Below are 27,558 nucleotides of genomic sequence, written 5' to 3'. Positions count from 1 at the left end.
ATTAGCTGGATCCACACATAATAAAGTTACTTGTATGTGATTGGCTGGGCCTGTAAGCATTATACTGGCCACATTTCTAAAGAGGTTTGGTCACACTGCTGTAATGGTATAAAAAGCTAATGGGGTCATTTGCATAGAAATATGTCTACTGAATTTTATTTGTCTAAACTGAATGGTTTCTGTACAGCTGCTAACAACCTTTCAGGACTGGCATGGAAATGGTTGTTATTGTTGTGGGTTTAACACAATTTTTCAGCATTTGATAGGCTTTACATTACAGCCAGTGTAACTGATGGAGGAAGAACCTGGGAAAAATCCCAGCAAGAACCATCAAACCAGGGAAAGCTACTGCCAGCTTTCTCACAAGCCATATAAATGGTCATAACCAAGTCAAGATGCATCAAGCAGTAGGGAAATTTAAAAAAAATAAAGATAATTCTAAACCAGGAAGTTGTTGGTTTCAGCTGTAAAAATGAACTTTTACTAACTATTAGTACATAATCAAAATTGGCAACAGAACAATGGACCCATATGGATTTCATAAACCTGTCCTCAAATTTATGGACAGAAATAACACAACATGGATCGATACGGGAATAACAGACAACGAACGGGTATGGGATTTCATGAACCTGTCCTCTAATTTATTACACAAATAACAGAACATAAACAGGTATGGGATTTCATTAACCTGTCCTCTAATTTATGGATGGAAATAACAGATACCAAAGAATATTTCCAAAACAATTTTTATTTGAATATCACATTATTAACAGAAATGCACCTGTAGCTTAGGACAGATTCTTTCCTTGCCTCTTTGGGGCAAAATGAAGCAGGTAATTCAGGAAAACATACAGATTAAAATATTTCTGTCATATATGTCCACATGCTAAGTTTCAGTACTGAATCAATTTGTCAGATATAGTTTTAAAACTTGCATGAAACTTTTTTTTATAGAATTCATGACTAATGATTAATATTTACAATGTTCATTCTCTTGTACAACTTGCTGTGAGATACAAGTTATTTAAATATAGTTAAAATCCCTTTCAAAAGTTTTTTTTTCAAGTATAATAATAGTAGAGCAATCTATCTGTACAGATAGTCTGCTTGTAAGTTGGCCGCAATCTCTGCTTCCCACTTATCTCCATTGCTCAGCAACTTTTCCTTGTTGTACAACAGTTCTTCTCTTGTCTCTGTAGAGTATTCAAAGTTGGGACCCTGAAAATGAAAACTTAAAAAGTTATTATCTAAAAGACCTTACAAATATAAATGCAAAATTATATTTCATATTTATACATCTGATTTCCTTAAAGTAGACTGGAAAACCTCATTATGTACTTTCAGGAAACTGATCATTTCTGTTTAATTGACCTGAACATGAAATTTCATTAGAAATCTGAAAACATTTATAATCTTTAATGTGGACATGAATCATTAAGTCAGGACTGCATTAAATCTAAGCTTGCTATAGACGTATTCAACTGCAGATATGTTTGGCTACAAAGACATGCTACCCTATCAAACAGAGCCACTATCCTTTCAAAAATATTGATATACTTTGGGCACATCACAAATTTTTCACAAGGCCACCTTAGGAAAAGAGTCAACAGCATATTTTGTCTTGAAGAAGTACTCTTGTACAAAAGACGCCCTGATATTAAAGAAAATGCTGATATTATATGGTACAAAAGTTAAGGAAGTTGGTGTCACATGGCTGTGTCTTACATCATTGGGGTAATTTGATAACATTTAATCTCTCTTTGAGACAATACCTAAGAAAAAATTGTGTACACAATGCACTGTGACGTATAAGAACATGGTACATGTCAACATGCATCTACTTCTTACCAAAGTTTTCTCAACTTTTATGTACAGTTTTTGACTAATTTATGAAGTGATATAATATATATGAACAATGTCTTCTTTTTCCCGACATTTACTGCAAGTCATTGTGATGAAAACATCACACTTGATTGATCTGAATTTATTGCAATTCAAAGTAAAGAGAAAACAATCAGAAATTGTCTAGTCAAAACTCAACTATGTTGTGCCACAGGTGAGAACAGTTTTGGTGACACACCTGAAAATGCAAACCTCCTTGAAAAAACTGAATAATAGTCATTAAGACTAAAATTGGTCCAATTTGTACTGATCTCGCTAAGGCTTTTTCTTTTTTTAAAAACACCATTCGGTGGCCAAGTGATTTTAGTGTCTGCCTCAGATGCGGGAGGTCATGGGTTCGATCCCCGGCCGAGTCATACCAAAGACTTACAAAAATGGTACTAACAGCTGCCTCGCTTGGCGCTCAGCATCAAGAGATTAGTGTTAGGACTGGTCAGCCTGGTGTCAGGATAATGTGACTGGGTGGGACATCATGCTACATGTCTGTGTCATGATGCTTCAGTGCTAGACATCACTATAAACTGTCGCACTGCAGACATCCTAGCGATATGACCGAATTTTTTTAGCCATGATAAAAATCCAAAACACACACAGTCTGCTTTAACGATGTTCTATTATATTAGGTAAAGGTGATGTGTTTATTTGTGTCTTTCAGGCACCGTAGGGCAAAGCAACACATTAAGGTTATCATGCCATGGAAATTGGAATAAAGTGACTTTGTTACTACAACCTATTTTGAAATAAATTTTTTGAAGTGCAAACTACTCCGACCATAATACTATGATATTCATTGTAATTTTAAATAGCTGACTATCATCAGGGGTCATGCTACCAGGTGACGTGGGCAACTAAGTGTACTAAAATATGTAAACTTTGCCTTTTTCTGTAAGAAAAGTGAAAATTACTCTGCCCTGTGATTTTTCTGAGGTACATTGAGTAACTACAGTTTCTGAAATGTATCCTTGCTTTATTTAGCCAGGTTAGTTCCAGTGTTGTGTTGTAGCTCAAGGCAAAATGTAGGCACCAAGCCATCAAATAGCTAGTGTTGATATCAACTGCACCGACAAACAAACTCTTGCACATTCACAGGCATTTGTTTTGATAGCTAACTGACTATTAACCCTTTCCCGAGTAAGTTAGAAATTTTCAGTGCCAGATTTTTGAAAGTTATGATAAAACATACAAACTTGTAATTCAAAATGTAAACAAAAGTAACATGAATAGCAGTTTGTTTCTTAAGAAAAGAATTGGAGATATGAATATTTAACTGCCGCATGTACATTATTTTCTTCATAAACTCAGTTTCAAAACCACAAGGGAAACTGTCATGGAGAAATAATGGTCGACACTGCTGTGTCTGGGAAGTACCACTTTATTAGTTTGTCTGGGAAGTACCATTTTATTAGTTTGTCTGTTTTCAAAAACCATTGGGAAAATATCTGCAGGAAAATTTACAATTCAAAGAAAGAAAAGTCTAAATATTATGTTACTGAAGATTTAGCTTTAAAATGCAATTATACTGGTCAGAAACATATGGGACAATGCCGTGTTGTGGAATTCAAGAAGTGCTATAAAGTCGTTTTCTGACTTCAATCATTTTTGTGTAAATACATAAAAAGCAGCAATGCAAATACTATTTAACCAATGGCTAATTTTCCTACAAGTATGTTGACAAGTAATAAATATCACAGTGTTAATACAACAGTGTATAGTATTCAATTGTGGCCACATGTGGTTGTTATATATATTGGTAACTTATGGATGGAAAAATTGTGCAAATTCATGGAGCCAAACTGTGGAGTGATATTTGAACCAGAATACAAGTGGAAAAATTGACTTTGGTGAGTTCCTAATGTAGTGCAATGATAGAACTGTACATTTAAAAGAGCTGAATAATAGGACTTGAATTAGTTTCTATTAATCTCATTTCATTTAATATTTTATAATCATCACAGGAGGTAGTATTAGTGGGAATGTGTCAATAAATGTAATATTATTAATGTATTTTTTATTGTCTTCGTCTTTTGAGTGACTATCGCCTTAAACATGCACCCTATGCCTTTCTTAAACCCTTCCCTGTCTTAAGTATCTATGAGTATGGAAGTTCGTGACAGAGATTTTGTGTTCTCACGGATTTTATCGTACTTTATTGACAAAATGGGTAAAAGCAGTATTTTTCTTATCATATAATGAAATGAGATTTTGTTCATTTGGTTGGTTTTAATGGCACTTTTACATATTATTGATGACATTACACAGACAGAAGAAATGGAAGTTAAGTGCCTTTTCCATGAACACACCAAGGCAGATGACCTGGATAGGTATCAAACCTAAAACTTTTGGATAATGAGTCTGACACTTTACTAATGAGTTCCTGCAAGTTTCTGAAATTTTGTTTGGTACTGACCTCAACTATAGCATCCACTGGACAGGCTTCCTGACAGAAACCACAGTAAATACACTTGGTCATGTCAATATCATATCTGGTGGTGCGACGGCTTCCATCTGCTCTCTCCTCTGCTTCTATTGTGATTGCCTGTAGATAAGGAATGAAATACATTGAATACATACATAGATTAGCTGTAGATAAGGAATGAAATACATTGTATACATACACAGACTGCCTGTAGATAAGGAATAAAATACATTGTGTACATACCCAGCTTAGCTGTAGATAAGGAATGAAATACATTGTATACATACACAGATTGCCTGTAGATAAGGAATAAAATACATTGTGTACATACATAGACTGCCTGTAGATAAGGAATGAAATACATTGTATACATACACAGATTGCCTGCAGATAAGGAATGAAATACATTGTGTTCATACACAGATTGCCTGTAGATAAGGAATGAAATACATTGTATACATACACAGATTGCCTGTAGATAAGGAATAAAATACATTGTGTTCATACACAGATCGCCTGCAGATAAGGAATGAAATACATTGTGTTCATACACAGATTAGTTAGTGAAGTAGATGAGAATATATCATGGAACATTGTAATGTTTCCTTATCAAACTGCCATTTAGATGTCAAACAGAATTTCAGGCATACATGCAGCTGCCAGAAAAAAAATGGATCACACATGAATAGAAAAACTAACTGACAGGCAGATCTTAAAGTTTGATAATTGTATCTGAAATATTAAAACTAAAATTAAATCTTTTATAAGTCCTTATAGAGTTCAATTTGCTTTGCTATTTCTTTTTCAATTTCAAACCTAAATGCCAGGTGAATAATTGATCACATATCCTGATGTCAATGTCATCACTGATACTGGTGGACCTATGATGAAACAGGCCAGCATGCCTGGGATGACAAGGTTCAAGCAAAAGTTAGTTTATGTGACATTTAAAGAAGGGTTTATGTATTGGGGTTGCCACCATTGTGGAATCATTTTCTTTGGAACTGTGGTGGCACAACATGTTGAACTCTTGAGTGAAAAAGTGCAGTTAGAATCCTACCATCGGATTGGCTACTATATTGTGTCCCTAGGCAGTACACTTTACTCCAAATGTCATAGTACTAAAAACATGTTGCCGTGCCATAAAGTGGCAAATCCAAAACTTGTTTGTCCATACAGGTTCCTGAGGCATCAATACAATGAACCTGTTCCAACCTTTAAAATAACATGCTTGACATTGACAATGCAAGTTGTATAAGAAAACTAAAGCCATTAGACATAACTGTGTATTACAAAGGGCACTTCAAACTATAATTTGATTGGCAGGGCCAGAAACAGAGTATGTAGTACAAAAGGGCCTCCAGACTACAATTTGTGCATGTGTGTAGGTGTGATTTCGCTTTTTAATGTAGCTTTAACAATTTTTCGGTCATACCGCTACAATGTCTGCAGTGTGGCACTTTATAGTGATGTCTAGCACTGGGGCATCATGCCTCGGACATGTAGCACGATGTTCCACCCAGTCACATTATCCTGACACCAGGCCAACCAGTCCTAACACTAACCTGTTAGTCATTGGTATGGAAGTGTTTGTACAGTCTCTCAAACCTCTCTCCGGTTATCATTTCATGTGTACCTGGGATCCCACTGTCATCCAGGCAATAGAATATTGTGGTACTGAAATGATCTGCATTACAATGTGGATGTCAACAGATCTGTGATGCTGTTATCATAACATTCTGGGTCTTGCTTTTGCTCCTCCTTTCTGTGGCACAAGTGTTTCTCCCCCAAGTTTTGTACCAGTCATTCAGGAAAAAACTTAATAAAAATCTTTCTCACTGCATTGTGATCCAAGTTCAAAAGATGCTGATTTGATCAAATTCTATTCAACTGTAATAAGATGAGGCTGCTGAATTTTAATTTTTTTTTAACAGTGGTCATATTATAAGGCAGGACAGCATCAAGTTTTGGCCAGAAGGCTTTTTTCCAAATGAGTTCACTGTTCTGCAAGTTTTTTTTTTATATAAAAAGATTTAGTAACATCACACATATTGGATGCCTCATTGCTATCATCTGTTTGCTCCTTACAAGGCTTTATGCCATGAAGAGTTCTGTCAAATAGGATCCACTTTTTTCAGTGCTTTTAATAAGCCATTATAGAGCTTCATGGTTATAGTAAAGGAAGCCATATTGGATGGCAGATTGGCATCATTTCTGCATAGTCTTCAGAGGCCAGTGAGCTAGGATGCTTTCTGACCAAAAACACCTGTGAGCTAGGACGCTTTCTGACCAAAACAATGTTTAAAGCATTTTGAGAAGAAACAGTTAATATTTTTTGTTTTCAGTAATGTTAGCCATAATCAATATCCAATCAGCATAACGTGATAAAAATGGAATCAATATTTTGTTTAAAAAGTGAAATATAAAACTTCAGCAAGATTACCTTAATGTTAAGTCTTTTACCAAATCTGGTTTCAGGTCATGATGAGCTATAGGCTATTGACTGCAAATGAAATCTGTTTCAGGTCATGATGAGCTATAGGCTATTGACTGCAAATGAAATCTGGTTTCAGGTCATGATGACCTATAGGCTATTGACTGCAAATGAAATCTGGTTTCAGGTCATTATGACCTATAGGCTATTGACTGCAAACGAAATCTGGTTTCAGGTCATGATGTCCTATAGGCTATTGACTGCAAATGAAATCTGGTTTCAGGTCATGATGTCCTATAGGCTATTGACTGCAAACGAAATCTGGTTTCAGGTCATGATGTCCTATAGGCTATTGACTGCAAATGAAATCTGGTTTCAGGTCATGATGTCCTATAGGCTATTGACTGCAAATGAAATCTGGTTTCAGGTCATGATGTCCTATAGGCTATTGACTGCAAATGAAATCTGGTTTCAGGTCATTATGACCTATAGGCTATTGACTGCAAACAAAATCTGGTTTCAGGTCATGATGTCCTATAGGCTATTGACTGCAAATGAAATCTGGTTTCAGGTCATGATGTCCTATAGGCTATTGACTGCAAATGAAATCTGGTTTCAGGTCATGATGACCTATAGGCTATTGACTGCAAATGAAATCTGGTTTCAGGTCATGATGACCTATAGGCTATTGACTGCAAATGAAATTTGGTTTCAGGTCATGATGTCCTATAGGCTATTGACTGCAAATGAAATCTGGATTCAGGTCATGATGTCCTATAGGCTACTGACTGCAAATGAAATCTGGTTTCAGGTCATGATGTCCTATAGGCTATTGACTGCAAATGAAATCTGGATTCAGGTCATGATGTAAGATAGGCTATTGACTGCAAATGAAATCTGGTTTCAGGTCATGATGTCCTATAGGGTACTGACTGCAAATGAAATCTGGATTCAGGTCATGATGTCCTATAGGCTACTGACTGCAAATGAAATCTGGTTTCAGGTCATGATGTCCTATAGGCTATTGACTGCAAATGAAATCTGGTTTTCAGGTCATTATGACCTATATGCTATTGACTGCAAATGAAATCTGGTTTCAGGTCATTATGACCTATAGACTATTGACTGCAAATGAAATCTGGTTTCAGGTCATTATGACCTATAGGCTATTGACTGCAAATGAAATCTGGTTTCAGGTCATGATGTCCTATAGGCTATTGACTGCAAATGAAATCTGGTTTCAGGTCATTATGACCTATAGGCTATTGACTGCAAATGAAATCTGGTTTCAGGTCATGATGTCCTATAGGCTATTGACTGCAAATGAAATCTGGTTTCAGGTCATGATGTCCTATAGGCTGTTGACTAAAAATGAAATCTGGTTTCAGGTCATGATGTCCTATAGGCTATTGACTGCAAATGAAATCTGGTTTCAGGTCATGATGTCCTATAGGCTATTGACTGCAAATGAAATCTGGATTCAGGTCATGATGTCCTATAGGCTACTGACTGCAAATGAAATCTGGTTTCAGGTCATGATGTCCTATAGACTACTGACTGCAAATGAAATCTGGTTTCAAGTCATCATGTTCAATAAGTTACTGAGTGGAAATCTGGTTTCAAATCTCATGTCCTATTAGTTGTTGAGTACATATGAAATCTGTTTTCAAGTCCTAAAAACTGCTGAGTGCAAATTAAATTTGCAATGTGACACGATAGATGAACATGGGTAACTATCTGCCCCTCCCCCCCATATGAAAACAAGATGGGGGAATGAAAATTATTCTGAGCTTAACATACCTGAGCAGGACAGATGGCTTCACACAGCTTGCAGGCAATGCACCTTTCTTCACCGGATGGATATCTCCTTAGAGCGTGCTCTCCACGAAACCTTGGACTCAATGGCCCTTTTTCAAATGGGTAGTTGATTGTGGCTGGTTCTTTGAAGATCATTCCAAAAACCACTCCAAATCCTAAAAGAAAATTAGAAATCAAGGCAGCAGGAACATTTTACTTTTAACATTATCTTTTAACTGGGTTATTAAAATTAAACTGAGGGAATGAGTGAAGTGGGGCAAAGGGAGGAGAGCATATAAGTTAGGAATCCATCCAGGCCGAGTCTGACATCTCATCTTGAAATCAGGACCGAACTAATTTACTGCTTTGGAATTTTATCTTGTCAAAAAGAGTTTACTATATAAAATATAATATTTCACAACACAATTTTCAACAGAAATTAACAAGAAACCTAAATGTATATCCAGAGACATGGTAATTATTTTTAAAATTGCAATCAATAATTAGCTACTGACTGCAATGATATGCAGTTTGGTTTACTTAATTCAACTCAAACCATTCTTATGACAACGGCAACTAACAAATTACTGAATCTAATCTTAAAATACCTTTGCAGATTTTGTCAGAATTTGATAAATGTAACACATTTATCTATAGTTCTAATGATGATTTTTTTTCTTCTGCTTTATGTTTTAATTTTTTCAAGTAACAGTAATTGCAGATTAATATCAAGTTGTTTTTTGCAACTGAAACGATGCTGATTTCATGATATCTGCAAAGATTTATCACAAGTGGCTTAGCAGTCAGAGTTGTCAAAAATGTAAATATTGATGAATGCAGATCTGTATGATGTACAGAGAGACGGAGGGAATGAAAAGTTCCTGATGATGAGCTCTCTACAGGAATTTAATTAAATTAATTGGATGAAATATGCAATAAACCTGCTGACCTTTACATACAATTCAGCTGATAAGTTCACAGAGTAATAGCTTGCACTTGCCTAGGCTGCATGTAATTTCACTTTAACCTTCTACTGTGGTTTTCAGTAGAAAGATCTTACTTCAGAGCTGCCAACCCTCCAAACTCACAATTAGTGAAATAATGGATAAAAATTAGTGAAATCTGAGCACAATTAGTGAAAAATTATACCATGACACTGGCTCTGTCCACTCTGGTGGTCAGTATGCACTACACAAAAATCCCCAAGTAACATTAAAACACATCATTTACACTAATTGAATATTCCAATTTATTTGCAGTTATATTTACTCATATATACAAACTTTGCACTATTTCTCATGAAATAATGCTATGGCAGACTTGAACTTTTTCAATTGGGCTACAATAAATTTGTTCTAAAAACTGTTCAGGCTTCTTGTCTGGTGGTTGATCTTGGACCTTTTCAGCACCTAAGGAGGTCCTAAAGACTGTCTTATTTTTCCTCACAACAGAAAATACTCTTTCACTGTCAATGTTGCTGATCTCAAACAGAGAAAGGCAGGTTATGTTCATCTAGAAAACCCACAAACAATGTTTCAGCATTAGTAGCTTGCAGGACTTGAGTAGGTAGCTTCAAGTGTATTCCAGAGCTGAAATCTGCTGGGTGCTCTTCATTTTTCCAATATCTATGTGCTTTATGCTTGCAGTGTGCTTTTTAGCATCATCTCTGCCATATGACCACAGGGGCTCGTATGTTTTCTGCACATGAACCGAAACCACTGATGTACATTTTGCCTTTTTCGCAGTGTTCTGCAAAGTTTATAAATGGGAATGTGCACAGGGGCTCGTATTGTTGTTTACAATTTACTTGTCACACATATAATATTTTATAATATTATATTGTACATGTGTGACAGGTAAATTGTAAGCAACGATACAAGCCACTGTGCACATTCCCGTTTATAAAATTTGCAGAACACTGCAAAAAAGGCAAAATGTACATCAGTGGTTTCGGTTCATGTGTAGAAAAATAAAAACTCAAGCAAATTACGATATATGCTAATCTTTTAATAGTTAAAAAATTCCTACACTAAAAAGATGTCTTCACTTAGTGTTTGTTTTAAAAAAATTACAGTTGCAATGAGTAACACATGACATTTAAAAAAAAAAATCCAGTTGGGCCCCAGTTTTCTTAGTGCTATGGGGCAAACTGTAAAAACTGGATGTAGTTCTGCTAACTTCATTACTAGCAGTATGGGGCCATTATTGGCATCAGTGACCACTGCTGATATTGTGACTAGCATTTAACGTGACAGTTATTTTATTCTCGATTTTTAAGCCAATTAAAAATGTGGGAGTTTGTGATTCTTTTGCATGCGGTGTCAATCCATGAATCACTATCGAGAGTCACGAAATTCACGCCAAAATCATGGCGGTTGGCAGGTCTGTTAATGGCAGACGTAACCAATACACTGACACAAAAGCATAAAAACACGATCTTGTAACTGTTTAAAACTGCTCTTTGAATAGACTATAAATACGAGTCTATATTCCTCACAAAAGACTAAATGACTAAAGCACTCAAAGGCCAAATAAATGAAGTGATGAAAATGTCTACATATAAAGCAAAGTCAACACCGCTAATTACTGAGCAACATGACAGTCTCTTGGGCAACTACTATGTCCAAAACATCTCCTAATAAAATGAAGAGTTAAAAGTGACAGAAAACTACTGCCATTATTTCTGCTATTCCTTCTTATTCCTAAGCTCACTGACAACAGCGCTGGTAATAAGAGCAACTAATTGTTTATTCAGATGCCAGTAGAAACAGAACTGGCATGCCGACTCCTTCTCAATTGTGAAAAAAATGAAAACAGTAAAAGAAATTTAAAACTGAGCCAAGAAATGTGCTTATCCAGTGATCCATCGAAGGACAATGATGTAATTCATTAAAAAGGCTTGGGATACTTGTATCATGACACTAGGTTTATATTTTAGGGCCAGGAACTAAAATCTTTTCAATTCCCTAATAGGAAAATTATTTAATCTAATCAGTGTTATATGGAGTCCAAGACACCACATAATAAAGGATATGGAGTCCAAGACACCGCATAATAAAGGATATGGAGTCCAAGACTCCGCATAATAAAGGATATGGAGTCTTGGAGCAGTATGCTAGCAATTTTGGACAAAAATCTTAACACAAATATATTTTGCATAATCTGAAAACATTAAAACAAAACTTGTGTTTTTAGTTGATTTTCTGAATAAAATGCACAACTATACTGCTAATCTTAAGGAAGCAATTTAATTTTTACCTTTAAGTAATTCAATAAAAAAGACTGAAGTTGCAGATCGGCTGGCGATTCCTTTTGCGCTCAAGTCAACATCCTCACGACTTACATCCTCTGCAAATGGAAAACAAGTCAGTAATAAATGAGTCTTGTGAAACCTTGTTAGGATAAAGTTGTACTGGGTTATATGATTGATTAGTCCCGATATTCCATAAAACTGTACAGAGTAATATGATATTCCATAAAACTGTACAGAGTAATATGATATTCCATAAAACTGTACAGGGTATTATGATTGATTAGTAATGATATTCCATCAAATTGAACATGGTAATATCATATTCACAAAAACTGTACAGGATATTATAATTTACAGGGTAATACGATTAAGTAGTCATGATATTCCATACAATTGTACAAGGTAATATGACTAATCAGTCATGATGTTCCATATAGCGTATTTCCTGACGTAACAAAGTTCTAGGATTATAATGAACTAGATTTTAGTACTGTGACACATTAGTGCATGTCAAAAAATGCCACTAGAGGACAAGGTAGTAACACCGTAGATGAGTAAATTGTTTTTTAATGTCCAGCTAGTATTTAAAAGGTTATAGGGTAGGGATCTTTACAGTTTCCAACATATGACTCCATTCTGTCTCATTGGGCATGACATGGCCTGTATTGGATGTACATCTGATTTCACCTCCTCATGTCCTTCAAGCCTAGATATGTTGATCTTAACAATTTCCAAGTTATGATGCAGAGGCAACTCCCTTACTCCAAGGGCATGAGGCAGGGTCTGTGTCAGATATATGTCTGATTTTGTCTCCTCATGTCCCTCAAACCTATAAATGGTTACAGGGAAGAGGTCTCAACATCTTCAAAGTTGTGGCCCTGAGGTTAATACCTAGCAATGTGACTATGCATCTGTACTGGATATAGGTCCGATTTTGTTTTCCTGTATCTTTCAAACTTGTATATGGTTCAAGAGGTTCCAAGTTATGACCCAGGGGCCAGTCCCCTACTTCTTGGGCATGGCCCAGCATCTGTAGTGGATATGTTTCACTTGTCTCATCAAATCCTTCAAAACTATATTTGGTTATACAGTAGGTGTCTTAAGAGTTTCTAAGTTTCTGAGGCAAGACCATAGGGTATGATCCAAAAACTATAACAGTCGTTAAAAATTGCTAGAGATGTTTAATGAACATGCCCCAAATCCCCAACCCCAAACACAGGGGTGATCTCATAATTTAAAGACTACTGTGCACATTTACACATACCACAAGATACATCCCAAATTTTCAAAACTATATCTTCAACCATAAAGGAAGAGATACATTACAGCTCTCCCTTGATAACTCGCATGCAATGGGGTCCAAAACCACATACCACACTATAGGATGGGTGCGAGTTACTGAGGAACTCCAAAAAAATAAGAGATCCCATCCCTGCTGGACATCAAGAAAACCCCAGGATAGGGTATGGGGTGTGTGTAAATGTACTGCTTAATGGCTGGTAATTCATTTCTATAATCATGAAGAGAAAATCTGTCAATAAAGTGCTTTTTGTTATTATGTAAAAATTACATTTATTTTCAAGATGCCTAACATCTGAAAGATTGTTAACATAATTCATGTGTATACGAGACAATTGGTGTATTATATCACTAATCTTTGTTGTTGGTGATTAGTCTGGTTTCCTGCTGCATATATGGCTACGAAGTATGAAGCAGTGAGTCTATGAAATAGACTAACTGTTGATACACCACAAAACAAGATTCCGTTTTCCAAAAACTAGTGACATTTATGTCATTAAACAATCATATACATCAAACTAAATTTTGTTATTACTCAATCAGTAAAATATTGATGCCATGATTTCATTGCAAATATTAGCGATACTTCATCCTTCAGGATATCTCAAAGTGCAAATTCAGGAATTTTCTGAAACTTGCATCTCGTCAATAATCCTATCTGTGAAACAAAGCTCTTTATTGGATGAAGTATTCATTTAGCTTGGTTGCCTTGCTTTATTTGGTCACATTTCTGAATGAGTAGGTTAATTTATGGTAGTTTAATTATATTACATTCAAATTAATATTTAAAACTGTGTTCGATTGATCAACTGAAATGAGTTCAACTGATTTAAGACAGAGGTTGCTAGATCTTATGCCTGCAGGATTTCCATGCCTTTTAACTTTTCTTTTATTCAACCTGCTTTATTTGACATAAAAGATGCAATTAATGCGAAAATACAAGGAAGTCGGCTTTTAATTCAGTACAACCAAACAAAACGAATGACTTCTTATTAAAATTGATAATTTCATAATGTTAAAATTTTCCAGGTTCTATCTAACATTTTCAACGATAAAATGAGCGATACATCAATGTTTGATTTACCAATTTTGATCACCATTTCTTCAAGTTAAACAAACAGAGGCAATTATTTTGGTGTATTTTCTATTTTTTAAAAATCAGGTCCACGCCTGCCCATGCCTTATAAGCGGGTTATTATCGAGGGAGTGGTGAATGTTGTTAATAAACTAAGACATATATAATATAGTACAGATGGGCAGGGCAAAATCTGTTCTTTGTCTGAATAACAATAATAACAATCAAAATTTCTTTTTTTTAAGGCGGACTGTTGATAAAATGTTGGTGTAATCTTTCATCATATTTTCCATTGAAAATTTTCCATGCAAAAAAAACAAACATTCAAAATGATATCTTTAAATGCATCTCTAAAATTACAATTTGCAACACTTAATCTCTCACTTCTTCAGTCCTTTCAACAGCCTAAATAATAAAATGCATACATCTAAATTTGACAGTAGTGCTATTTGTTATAAGTTACACAAGTTCTAATTCCTAAAAATAATGAATTAAGCCTGCAACAAAACAAAACAAAAGAGACCCTAGTGGGCCTGAGATTACCTAGCTGTTATCTGCCTAATACAAGTTAACAAAGAAAAGATCAGCTGGCCATGGAATCTAGGTTTATAGGTTGCTTTCTGATCAAGGTCAAATACCAGTTGTAATGATGACGACTGCATATATTAAAACAACTGTTTCAAGGTTTCTTTACCTGCATATCTTCATTTACATTTCATAGTACATCAGCTTGAGTTGTCCAGTGTTGAAAGCTTTGTATCCCAGGATGCTTTTTGTCAAAGATGGTCAAATCTCTGTTCAGCAGATTTTTTTAAATACAGTTACTTAAATGTTGATTGTGGACGGACATTGATTTATACAACATGAAAGAACATCAAGTCAGGATACTTTCTGTCAAATTAAAAAAAAACTGCATCGTTTTTATTTAAAGAAGTTGCCATTACAACACTTTTATATTTTAGTGAGTATATTTAATAATGGAAGGTAACACTCGTACAAATCTGAAAACAGGGCTGCAATGTTTACACATGGCATAGTTAATTTAGTGCCTGTAAATGTTTACTAAACAAATTATGTGTAAATGTCAAAGCCTTAGAAACATAAGTCATATTTAAAAGTGGATTATGATCAAGTGTACAGACTTGATGTCCCTTTAATTTTATGCCCAAGTGCTATCATAAATGTGGCTCTTTTCTGTGTTTAAGAGGTCATTTAAAGGTTTTAATTATTTTTTAAATTTAAAAAACTGATCAAATTATTTGCAAAATACTTAAAGCTCTTAATAACAGGATGCTTTGGGTCAAATCTTGTCAAATTCTGTGAAGTCATTTAAAGTTTTTCTAATTTTAGCAATGGCACATAGGCAACAAATAAATAAATTTGAATGAGCTTCATGCCATGTTTTTATATCAAATTCGGTCCAACTCTGATAATTGGTTTTTAGAAGGACTTTTTAAAAAAATATTATATTTTAGTAATGGCTGCCAATATGTAATGTTTCAGAGAGCCAATCACTTTCATGCCAAAATGCTTCCTGTATAATCATTGTCAAGCTGTTTTTGAGATGTAAATAACAACTGTGCATAGGCAATGGACAAAAGACCATACTATAAGCTTAACCTATTGCTAAGTTTCAGGAAGAATTACAAAAGTCCACTTCACACCAATCCAAACTCTACTTACTCCAGTGCGACTTGGTAGCGAAGGCAGCAAAACTCCCAGGTCGAAATGCCCGAAGCATCAAGTTCTGAGCTAGTAAAAAAAGAGAAGTAAGGTAAACTATAGAGCAAAACTGGAAATGGAAACTCTGGACAACCGGTAGAAAAACATGTACAAGGTTTGCATAAATCCCTGCACAAAACCAGTCAGCACACATTACTTACTCCTTGTGTATTTTTATTGGCTGCAGTGATAAAACGCACCTTATATTTGAACAAAAGTTCTTCTCTGCTAGTCAATACTACTACAATGACTAAAGAATAAATACCTGTACTCAAACTTCGTACACTAACTTTGCTACAGTATATATTATACACTTTGTATTTTCAGTGTCTTAACTGTTGTGTTCAGATGCCTGCTTATTTTAATTCACTTAGTAACTTGCCTGCAGTTGTGTCTTTCTGGCTGTTTTGTATGCCATTGCTGTGTACATTTTTAAACTGTATTTTCATCTGTGTCTGTGCAAGTGCTCCTTAACAGTAACTTCAATGTTGCAGAAATATTTGTACATGATTATTTATACGTGTCATTACTAAAGTATAGTAATGGCTTTATTTGTTTTCTGGGAGGAGTCTAGCTTAAATTTTATTTAGCGATGTCTAGTTCTCATGCTTAACGTCTTAGTAGCAAACTGCACCTCAGTTCTAATATGTACATTTAATAACTGTATAAATATGCAGTTTTACCTCTTTATTTATACTTCATGCTACCATGCAATGTTACCCTTTAACTTAAATGTGTTACATGCTACCATGCAATGTTACCCTTTAACTTAAATGTGTTACATGCTACCATGCAATGTTACCCTTTAACTTAAATGTGTCACATGCTACCATGCAATGTTACCCTTTAACTTAAATGTGTTACAGGCTACCATGCAATGTTACCCTTTAACTTAAATGTGTTACAGGCTACCATGCAATGTTACCCTTTAACTTAAATGTGTTACAGGCTACCATGCAATGTTACCCTTTAACTTAAATGTGTTACATGCTACTATGCAATGTTACCCTTTAACTTAAATGTGTTACATGGGTCCTTGGTGGCCAAGTGGTATAAAAAGTGCTCGCCTTACCGATCACTGCCATCTCACCTCTGTCAGTACTCAAATAATTTTTTTGAGACATTGGCCCAGGGCTGGTGACTTAAATAAACTTACAAGCACTGACTGAAATTACGCAAGCCTGGACTCCAATTTCCACATGCCCAAATTTCAACCTTTTTATAATTTTAATATTGTCTCATAACATTGCAATAGCTACAATCTGAATATAAATTCAATAGGGTTCAAAGGGGTTTGAAGATAATGCAAGTGACATTAGTATTCATCACTACACATGCTAGGGACTGGATGGTTCTGGTGTTCAAACTTCTCTACTGGATTCTCTGGGGGTTGGTGTGCTTCACAGTGTAATACTGTCATCCAGGAGTTCTGAAATTTATTTTTGTTGGACTTTGCTGAAAGCTAATTGCTTCCAAACTCAGCTTTAGAAATGAATTACACTTGAACACTATTCTGAAAAATGAAATGGTCATGCTTTTCATTCTATATCAGCAGTAAAAATCGGTCTTCAAAGAAACATTGCAGTTGTTCAAGAAATTTTCAAAAATATAATACATATGGCTTATACTTCTCTTTCAAGGCAGTGATATGTAATAACATTTGTCCTTGTACACGCATTTAGCATCTCTGATTTACCCATAATGGGTTGTTCCATTTCCTGATCCTCCCTTTGCAAATTAAAACAATGGGCTCACCCATGGCAGCCTTCAAACTCATCTCACTAGTTTTTGTCAGGCAATTAAGCAGGGATCGTCCTGGGCTTCGCCAATGTCGCAAATTGCGATTTTTTTTCCTTATTGGCGACAAAAATATCCCATCTGGCGATTTTTTTGGCGACATACTTTTTGGTTATTTAATTTGTACATACAATCATGGATTTGGACTGGATAAATTAAAAGGGAGAACGAAAGGAAGCCACAAACTTGACTAAGCAATGCATTGGAATCAATCTGTTACACAAACGATCCTTTGTTCGTATTGACAAGCCCATCTTTACAGTGCATTGTTACATCATAATCTGCTTATGCCGACATCTGGGCTGAGTGCTGTATGCTGCAATACAGTCAATCATGCTACCGCACTATACCTACAACTGACTGACTTCTGAAGACGCGAACAGAACAGATACAATTAATTGTATGGCTAATCCTTCTGTGTTTTTTTTTTTTTTTTTTTTTTTTTATATATGCCAATACAATAGTTTTGCTTAACCTTCATAGAAAACTGATAACCTTTGAAGTACTGACTACTGTGTATAAATACAAAGCAAATGGAAAAAATCTCAATCACAATTATATCTGTCGCCAGTGCAGCATTTTACTCATTGATCTTTTCCTTTTGCCATCAATACCGTGTTACGGCTGCAGAGACTTAAACTCCGCAACAAGAAATAGCAAAAAAAAAAAAAAAAAACCGGTTTTGCATAATTAATAATAATTATTTATTTCTCAAAATACAGGCGTGAAAGAATCCCTAAATTGGGTGTGCATTTATGCTTATATATACGGTCCAATATTGCCAGGTGTTGACTCCTGTAAGTTTCATTCGTGGGAATGGTGATCCTATTTTGCTTGTCGAGAAAATTTATACAGCATTCAGTGATCATTCTTGGGATTTAGGAAGCAATTCGCTACAAGCTTTGTGAAGCTAGCCATAAGGGGGGGGGGGCTGCTGAGAGACTACTGGTGTCACCAGTCATCACTGGAGACTGTAAACGTGGATTCAGTAAGATGAACCTCATAAAAACTGACATCAGATATAAGCTCTGCATCTCATCTCTCGAGAATTTAATGAGAATCAGCATGTACAGATGTGAAAAATTAGACTTTGAAACTGCATTCAACAAGTGGGCAGCCCTAAAATCGCGACGGATCTTCATGTAACACTTTGTAACATTTTGTTAATGCTTGTTGTAATTAAAGTATTAACTAACCCATCTTTTGTAATTTTCATTGCCTGTTACATTAACAGACTAAATTAACACTTGGAAAAATGTACACTACTTGTTTTGGCGACACTTTTTGAAAATTGGCGACAAATTATTGAGGTTGGTGATTTTTTTGGCGACAGCTTTTTAAAAGCCAGGACCATCCCTGAATTAAGTATTAAGTGTTGATTTATACCTGACATTTTCGCCTTTAACTGCCACCATTTAATGTGCCCTGGGAATGGTTTTATGTAGTTCTAATCATGGCTGTTTACCATTTATACATGCTGCATGTAACGACCACATACTGGGACCCCGAGTGGCCAAGTGGTCTAAAGCGCTCTCCGTTACGTATCACTGCCATCTCACCTTTGTCTGTGTGGGTTCAAGTCTTGGATTCAGCTAATGTTGGTATGTGAGAAAGTAAGCCAGTAGCTTCTCATGGGTTGGTGGTTCTTTCCAGGGTTTTCCCGGGTTCTTCCTCCACCATTAATACTGGCTGCCATGTATAGCCTGTCATGTGCTGAAAAATGGCATTAAACCCTACAACAACAACAACAACAAGCATATACTGAAAGTGGTGGGGTAGGGGGTATTTTTATTTTTGAAGATTACTAAAATTTGAATTTTCTTGAAATATGACCATGTCTGGGGCTTTTCAAGTACAAGCTGTCAATACACAAGTGTATTTCAGACTAGTTCTCTTCATTTAATCAGACTTTACATTTTTTTCTCTCTCACAGTCACTGATAACAGGTCATCTCTTAACAATTTCTCTTATTTTCAGCCCCCCCCTCGCCAACTTATCTAAACATCCACTTATGTCAGACTACAATATTACCTTGGTCCCAAGGATGTCAAGATAAATGGATTGTACTATATCACAAAAATGCCAACATTTTATAAAAAAAATGGCAACAAAATATTGAGGCTGGCGATTCTCTTGGCAACAACTTTTTTAAAGCCAGTACCATCCCTGAATATATTGTTAATCATTTCATTAAAGAAATGTTCTTCAACTTAAACCCATTTTGGCATTCCCATATTCCACCCAACTGAAAAGTAGGCCAACAAAACTTGAAAACAGGTCTATTTGCTTGCATAAGAATTTTATTTTATTAGAAACAAGACATCAGAGTAAATAAACAGAGGGCTTGGATTTGGATACCAATTTTTTTTCTTGGACACAGAAAATTACTTAGGCAGGAGTCATACGTACAAATGTAATAGGTGGGCGGCAAAATTCAAAGACTTGCCAGTCCTGATATTTACAATGACAGAATTCAGTGGCTGAAAGACCCCCTGATGTACATGTTGCCATTATACAGCAAAAGAACATGATGCAATAGCTGGGTGGCAAGTTAAAAGGCTTTGACTGGCGGCTGGGTGGGAAAATGTACTGATATTTAGTGTGAATTCAGAGAAAGAAAGACCCAGAGATGTACATGTGGTTATTTATACGAGTACATCAAATAAACAATTTTAGATTTCATTATTGTGTTAATTTCAGAGTGTAGCGGAATAAGCAGTGCACGTGACCTCGGAATCAATACATGCTGAGACTAAGACAATGCCATTTGCAAATTTGGATAAGTATTTTGAGGTTAAACAGCAAACTGATGATGATTGTAATGAAATTCAGAAGAGTGGTAAAGTTGCTAGAACTGATACTTTGGATGAAACAGTAGCCAAGTGTAAGTGTGTGATATCTAGTTTAGTGCTTGGAATAAGACATTTTTTGGATTGACAAAATTCAGTCTCATTCTGATGGACAAACAATAGCTATGTTGGTGTTATAAAGAATGTAGAAATTAAACTCGGTGGCAACCAATAGTTCTTCTAGTTTGCATAGTTATGGGAGGGGACTACAACATTTGCTGGTGGGAGTCCTATTTTTTTACCAAAATGGGACTCCTGGACTCCTAGTTTTAAAATCCTAGCGAGACCTCTGGTTGTTGTTGTCGTTGTTGTAGGGTTTAATGCTATTTCTCAGCACAAGATGGGTTATACATAGCAGCCAGTATAAATGGTGGAGGAAGAATCCGGGAAAACCCTAAAAAGAACTACCGACCCACAAGAAGCTACTGGCAAGCTTTCTCACATACCCACACTGGCCGAACACGAGACTCGAAGCCATAAAGACAGAGGTGAGACGGCAATGATCCATAACGGTGTGCGTGCTAGACCACTTGGGGTCCCCAAGACCTCTGGTAAAGTCTGATTAAAACAGTATGACTTTAAATGGTAGCAAGGCATCATTATGGACTGCCTAGTGTGCGAGATATTCCTTAAAATTTCTTTCTTTATAATGTTAGTCGACACCAAAACACTACACAGTGCTGTTATACAGGCAGTAAGTCCTTGACGCCCAAAACATATACAGTAACCAACTACGGGTGCATAGAAACACCGAAACGCAATAAAAACACTGAAACACACTTCAATTATATCGTATATATTATAGTGTATATTGGTTGTGTATGTATAATTCATATCTGTAACATTTAATATTAGTTATATAATAAATAAATATGTACTTCTTTTCTGCAAGTGATGCAACATCAAATTAAAAAGAAGCTGGAAAATGCACATTTTGGCAACAGTTTGGAAAGTAAATTTTTTAAAATTTTAACAGCATATATTGCAATTTATACACGAGTTTAATGCTGCAGCTACTAATAATAATAACATATTAATATTGATTTATTAAGTTCATTATTATATTGTGGTTATTAATAATTACACATTTCTTTTTATCTTGAGTTCCGGATGTGTGAGATTTGCACAAACCAGCAGGTGAAAACAGCTGTATAGGTTAAGTGTGACTATCATGAATTATGCGCGATAATGGTCTAAATGCAAAAAACATGTGAGAATGACGTGGCAAATCATTTCCGTCTTTTGTTGACCGTTTTTTTTAAAAGCCTATTCTGCTACTGGAAAGAAAGAGTATGGGATACTAGTAAGTGGCGGAAATGGGTTTAATACACAAAGACAATTTTTGGAATATGTTTCAAAATGTATTTGTTTCACTCAGAGAGTACATAAGATTAAATATAACAACAGAAATAAACACAATCCAAGTTATATCAATTAAACTGATAAGAACTTTGGCCTCAGCATACAACCTCATGAACAAAACACACACATACACACATATATATATAATTTGTTCCTAAAATATACTAATTAACACGTTGCCATACTATATATTCCAAAGGACAATTTTCAAGTACAGGGTCATCTGACTGCAGTCCTGCAGGCCAAATTAGTTCTATAATTATAATGTAAATCAGCATGCATGGCCTACGAACTTTACAATTTTGGTTCATGTGGCCCATGGATTGAAGACGGACCACTCTGTTCTAATATATACATGTTTATATACACTGCATCACATAATCAATAATAAAATTATAATATAAATCTTATTAATATGAAATTTGAACATGATCAAAAATTATGTACAAGAAATGAGGGCATTTAAAGATATCAACTTGTAAGCAAACAAACAGATGATAGGAGGCATATACGGTTTTTTGAAATCCATTCTGACAATAGCGAGCTGATTCAAACATATTAATAGTAGATATTGGTTTATACACATGATCACAGAACTACCATGCGACAATAAATTCATTTGTTGCAATATACCATCTCTGAAATTATGCTATTTGTTTGTCTTATTCTTTTTATTTGTTGTTTCAGTGTCATGATAAATTCAGCATCGTGATCAAAGTCGCACTTATTTTTTGTCACACTGCTGATAACTAATTTTTTCCTTATTATATCATCACTGTTGCTTGCAACTATCAAATCATTTGGTTTCCACAAATTCCAAACAATCACTCTTCGCAGTCTCTGTAATTACCTCATGCATTATTTTATCTGGCTGCATGCAGTCTGATTCATTTTTTAAATCTTTCAACGAATCATCAAGCACTCAGTAATTATTAGTTATTTCCTCATAATAATCTAACAACGTTTTTAGCCATTCATGTGGAGATGGTCCAACAAAAGGTGGTGGTTGACCATGATTACCACACATAATAACAGCTGTATTTCTCGTCAACAACCAATCAAGAAACGTTTTAATACATTTAAAGACACTGCATATTTGATCCAAAATAATTATTTTAGGAATGTATTTTTCGCCCATTTGTTCAGGAGTCCATGCACCCCCTTTCCATCTAAAGTAGCTGTGATAAGTATGAAATTTCACCCCAAACTCGCTCATCTTACTGGCGAGTGTATGTGTAGGCGTCAAAACAACTATACCAAAATTCTGAAATAATTCAATCGCACGTGATGTTTTACAAGAACCACCACACCTGTTAAGATAAACAGTTTTATGTCTTGCTACGGTGCTGATGATAACAATGATATTTGATTATTCTTGTGGTATATATCCTTAGATTCAACATAGGCTGATTCAGAATAACTAAGTATCTTTTCTCACTTTATTGTCCATTTGCCCCAGGATGAATCGGTACCAATCTTTAACAGATCTGCATATTTTTTATTTATATACAATGAGTCTGTGGCAACTCTAATGGCGGTATCCAGAAATCTGTTTATCATCAATAATAAAGTTATCAAAACATACGCTAACATCGAAGATCTTAAATGAGTAAACTGGTGAGTCACCATCAATATAGCTAACAATTCTACCTAATTTAGTTTCATCTGATAATTAAGCATTATTCCAGCTTATAAATGTGCCTTTTTCTGTTGTATCAGTAATTATAAAAATCGAGTTCAGCATCGTCGATGATTAATCTTGTGCCATGTCACCTGAACTACCCTGAGCAAATTTACCGAACATTTTTCTGCAGACATCCTTTGCAATTTTATTTTCATATTTAATTTCATGGGGATTACGCTCAAAGATTATATCAAGAATAGTGTTCTTGGCCTCGTCCCTGACAATGTCAGTGGGTTTTGGTTACCAGACTTGTTTCTGTGTACGATACGATATTATTGTATCACTGAGCATCAATGGTTTTAAAATTTCAGCATCAAGCATATATCATAACAGCACTATTGGAGCCCAACATTTTTCTGAAAAATGACGAACAAACCAAACATAAACAATCAGATTGAGATTTTGCGTAAACGAAAACAATCCAATACATGCAAATCTAGTTAAATCAAGATCTGGTAAATGTCCATTTATTACAATTCTGGTCATTTTGTGTGTTGGATGTCCAAATCTCCTAAAATATTCAGAACACTCTCCCATTCCAACAAAACTTCCAGGATAACATGCAACCATATCAACAGAGATAACCTTGTAATCATATTTAGTATTCCACAATCCCCCATTTTTGCCTGACAGAATCACGAATGGGGAGATATTTTTTAATTGCATCTAGTCGCTGTCAAACTAGTTTAGTTGAGCGAGATTCCATGTTTAGTGTTATTACTGATATAATAATAATTTAATTAAGCCATCTGACTTTTTTTACACATACATGGTGACAACCCAGGTAAATATATTTGACACACAAAAAAACCCCCAGTTAAAAGTCTCAGTAACACTTGTATTTTTTTACCCTCCTTAGGAAGCTTTATTTCGGTCTGAAATTTTGGTCGGTTCACTTCTCTGTAGAGGTCTTGGTTTAGCGTTATTGACGCTTGTATTTTCATTTGCATAGGAAGCTTTATTTTAAAAAATGGACTGCTCTATAAATGGGCTGTTCACCCTCTCCACTGCTTTGCGGCTCTAAATAGTGTGTTTCTTTGTTTCTCTTTTTATTTTATATTTCTGAGGTTGGAACAATTATTTTATTAATTTGTGCATCTAGCGATAATATAAAGCTGTCATAAAAGGAAAACTGCATGTACTTATTTTTTCTTCTTATTATTGATGAACAATCGATATTGAAAATATAACTACTCTGAATCATGGGCAAAAAAAATTAATGTTATGTAAATTCTGAAATAAATACGCAAATGATATGACATGCCATTTTTGCATGCATCTTTTGTATTCAGATCATTAAAATAATTGTCAGCGCAAAATTCTTGAGAGTTACACTTACACAAAACAGCTATTTAAATTGCTGGTTTTCACAAAGTTCATACATCATGTCATTATTAATAAATCATTACTAATATGCATTTATTAGTAATAGATTAAGCATCAAACTTATGTAAAAGTTGTATTAGAACTATTAATAGTAAATGTTTGTTTTTTTCAACATGCTCAATATGTACCTGATCATGCTCGCTTAATAATGCAAAACAAAGCGCTGAATGGAATACTGTCCTCTCATTGCTTAAAATAAAATGACGTCCTGTATTTATTTTATAACTTATTTTCAGCAGGCAAATGAGAAGGTAGTATTCCATTCAGGGCGTTGTTTTTTTGCACATTAAGCGGGCGCGATCAGGTACATGTCGAGCGGTACCGTGGGGAAATGATTTGGCATTCCTTAAAGGTATGATATTAAGTCAAACTTTTTATAGGGGTACACAGTCGAATGCCTGAGCTAAACATCAGTACAAAATTTATTACGTTACGCGAAATGTGGCATGAAATTACAGCATTTATTCTAAGACGGGTCGCGCGAGAAAGGAGAGAAGTGTCATCCCTTGTAGTTATTATATAGTACATGTATAACAGGTCAATTTTAAGCAACGACACGAGCCCCTGTGCGTTTCGGTGTTTCTTTGCGCCTACCAACAACGGTTATGGCAAGTTTCCTCCGTTGTCAATTCTGTAACACATATAGATCCCCCTCCCTCCTTTTCACTCCACCAGCAATTTCACAAGTTATGGCCCAAATCAGCGTAGCATCGATGTGACATATTTTTAAGCCAAGGCCAATTCAAGGGTATTGTACGAAACCAAGAGATGTCAACAAATTTCTACTCCGTCGTTTTGACTGCCGTTCAGGTGAACAATCTATTTAATACAATCATTTACCTACCAAGCTGTAATTAAAATAAATTATTTATTATGCTATCATTAGAGCATCGAAATAGTGTTACAAAATACGTATTTTACCCGCCCGACTGGCACAGAACACTCGCATCGACGCCATTGTTGATGGTATTGAAGAGTTACAAAAGGGAAATAATAATCGTATCACCGGCCATAACTAAACCCCAAATAAAAGTACAAAGTGTGGAAAGAGACGTCAAAAGGCCGACAGAAATACAAAGAGGCGAAACGATACAAACGAGCTGGAAAAGAAGCAAAAAAGATGATTCTGATACTGCAGAAAAACTATTAGGTGACCAAAGGAGGAAAGAATTTAAAAAGTAGGTAAGACTATGTAATGTTGATGAAAGAGGCGAGAAGAGAACCAAAATAAGGCGAAAAGGGACATTACGAGACTAAAGACAGAATAAGAAAAAAGGATGCCTATATTGATACACAAACTGTATGTTAACTATCTCGCAAACTTTATATCTTGCTGATTTTTGTAAGATCCTAGAGGCTACTGGATGCCAACATTTTATGAAGAAATATATGGCCATTGGTCGTCAAAGCGGTTGTTATAACATCTAAAACCCAAGACAACTGGCCACCAAATATTTAATAAGAAACCCGAAGCCACTGGTCACCAAAATGGATGTTATAAGAACAAATCCCAAAATCACAGGTTGCCGAAATAACTGTTATAACAACAAAGCCCGAGGCCACTGGTCGGCCAAAAGTTTATGTCACAAATGGCCCAAGGCCACGTACCTTGTTCTAACTGGATCACCCAATAAATAAGTCACCGAATTCACATTTGGAAAGATACGAAGAAAAGAAAGATTTTTGTTTTTTTTACAAAGTATTAGAACACCTTGCACTTGTCGTGCGACCAGTTTGATACAGACGTTTAAGACATTGTGCTGTGACATTTTGGCAAATGTATTTAAAAAATGGGAGGTATGGAGTGCAAGGTGTGAAATTAGGAATTTATATTTTGGAGGTGGGTTTTATAACATGTCTGTGTGTACTTTCAGGAAAGAAAACCGCTGTTTGAATGCTCAATACCATGACCAACATTTAATCAACAAATAACAACTGTTATGTATATTTAATTTGTATTTGTTATTTTTTCTCCATCATTATATGTCTCTGATCTTATCCTGCAAACAGTCCAGAATGTTCCAGAATGGAAAATTCCGCTAAAGAGACATAGTATTTTCAGAAATACTAATTGTGACCTATGTCAGTAGAGGAGCTTATAGTTTTGTATATCTAAAAGCTATTAATTCTTGCTGTACGATCCTGATGCAGAATAATTTGTAATGATGTGTTCAGCTTTGATTTGGATTTATGTATTTATTAAAATTATTATTCACTGGAAATACTATGTGCTCGTTGATAATATTACTGAACAGATACATTAATTTGAAATTATAGTGAATTCAGGCAGGGACATCTTGGATTATATTATTACGATTAATTGAAAGAATGTTAGCACACCAACACACTTCAGATGGAAAAACCACAGGTATTTAATTTGAACTTTCTTTATTATGACTAGTTATAGAAATTTTTGATATGTTTGGGTTTTTATTCACAACACTAAGTTATTTTTAAACTGTTTTTTTTTTTGTTTGTTTTTTTTTTTTTGGGGGGGGTGGAATTAATTATTTGTTGAATCTCACAAAGCTTGTTGGTTTTTGCTCTTTTCTATTACTTAGTTTAAAACCATGGAGTCG

The 27,558-nt window shown here is 35.2% G+C and overlaps 1 protein-coding gene across 2 annotated transcripts; it reads right to left on the bottom strand.

Annotated features, from left to right (window-relative positions):
• Positions 1-735: 735 nt before the first annotated feature.
• LOC149775163 (NADH dehydrogenase [ubiquinone] iron-sulfur protein 8, mitochondrial-like) lies at positions 736-26,042 on the bottom strand. 2 transcript variants are annotated; one of them, XM_089944261.1, is made up of 6 exons: positions 25,901-26,042; positions 15,863-15,931; positions 11,811-11,900; positions 8,556-8,728; positions 4,313-4,441; positions 736-1,221 (listed from the first exon to the last, which is right to left on the bottom strand). In XM_089944261.1, exons 1-6 carry the CDS (start codon positions 25,935-25,937, stop codon positions 1,090-1,092), a joined length of 630 nt encoding a protein of 209 aa, XP_089800387.1. In that variant the 5' UTR covers positions 25,938-26,042; the 3' UTR covers positions 736-1,089. The 2 variants fall into 2 exon arrangements, with proteins under 2 accessions (XP_089800387.1, XP_089800388.1); XM_089944262.1 differs by lacking the exon at positions 25,901-26,042 and adding an exon at positions 25,574-25,644.
• Positions 26,043-27,558: the final 1,516 nt, after the last annotated feature.

Source organism: Sinohyriopsis cumingii, chromosome 19 (genome assembly GCF_028554795.1).
Source record: "Sinohyriopsis cumingii isolate HCF-2022 chromosome 19, ASM2855479v2, whole genome shotgun sequence".
Taxonomy (NCBI): domain Eukaryota; kingdom Metazoa; phylum Mollusca; class Bivalvia; order Unionida; family Unionidae; genus Sinohyriopsis; species Sinohyriopsis cumingii.
The sequence above is the reverse complement of the archived record's forward strand: the minus strand, read 5'-3'. Positions and strand labels throughout refer to the sequence as shown.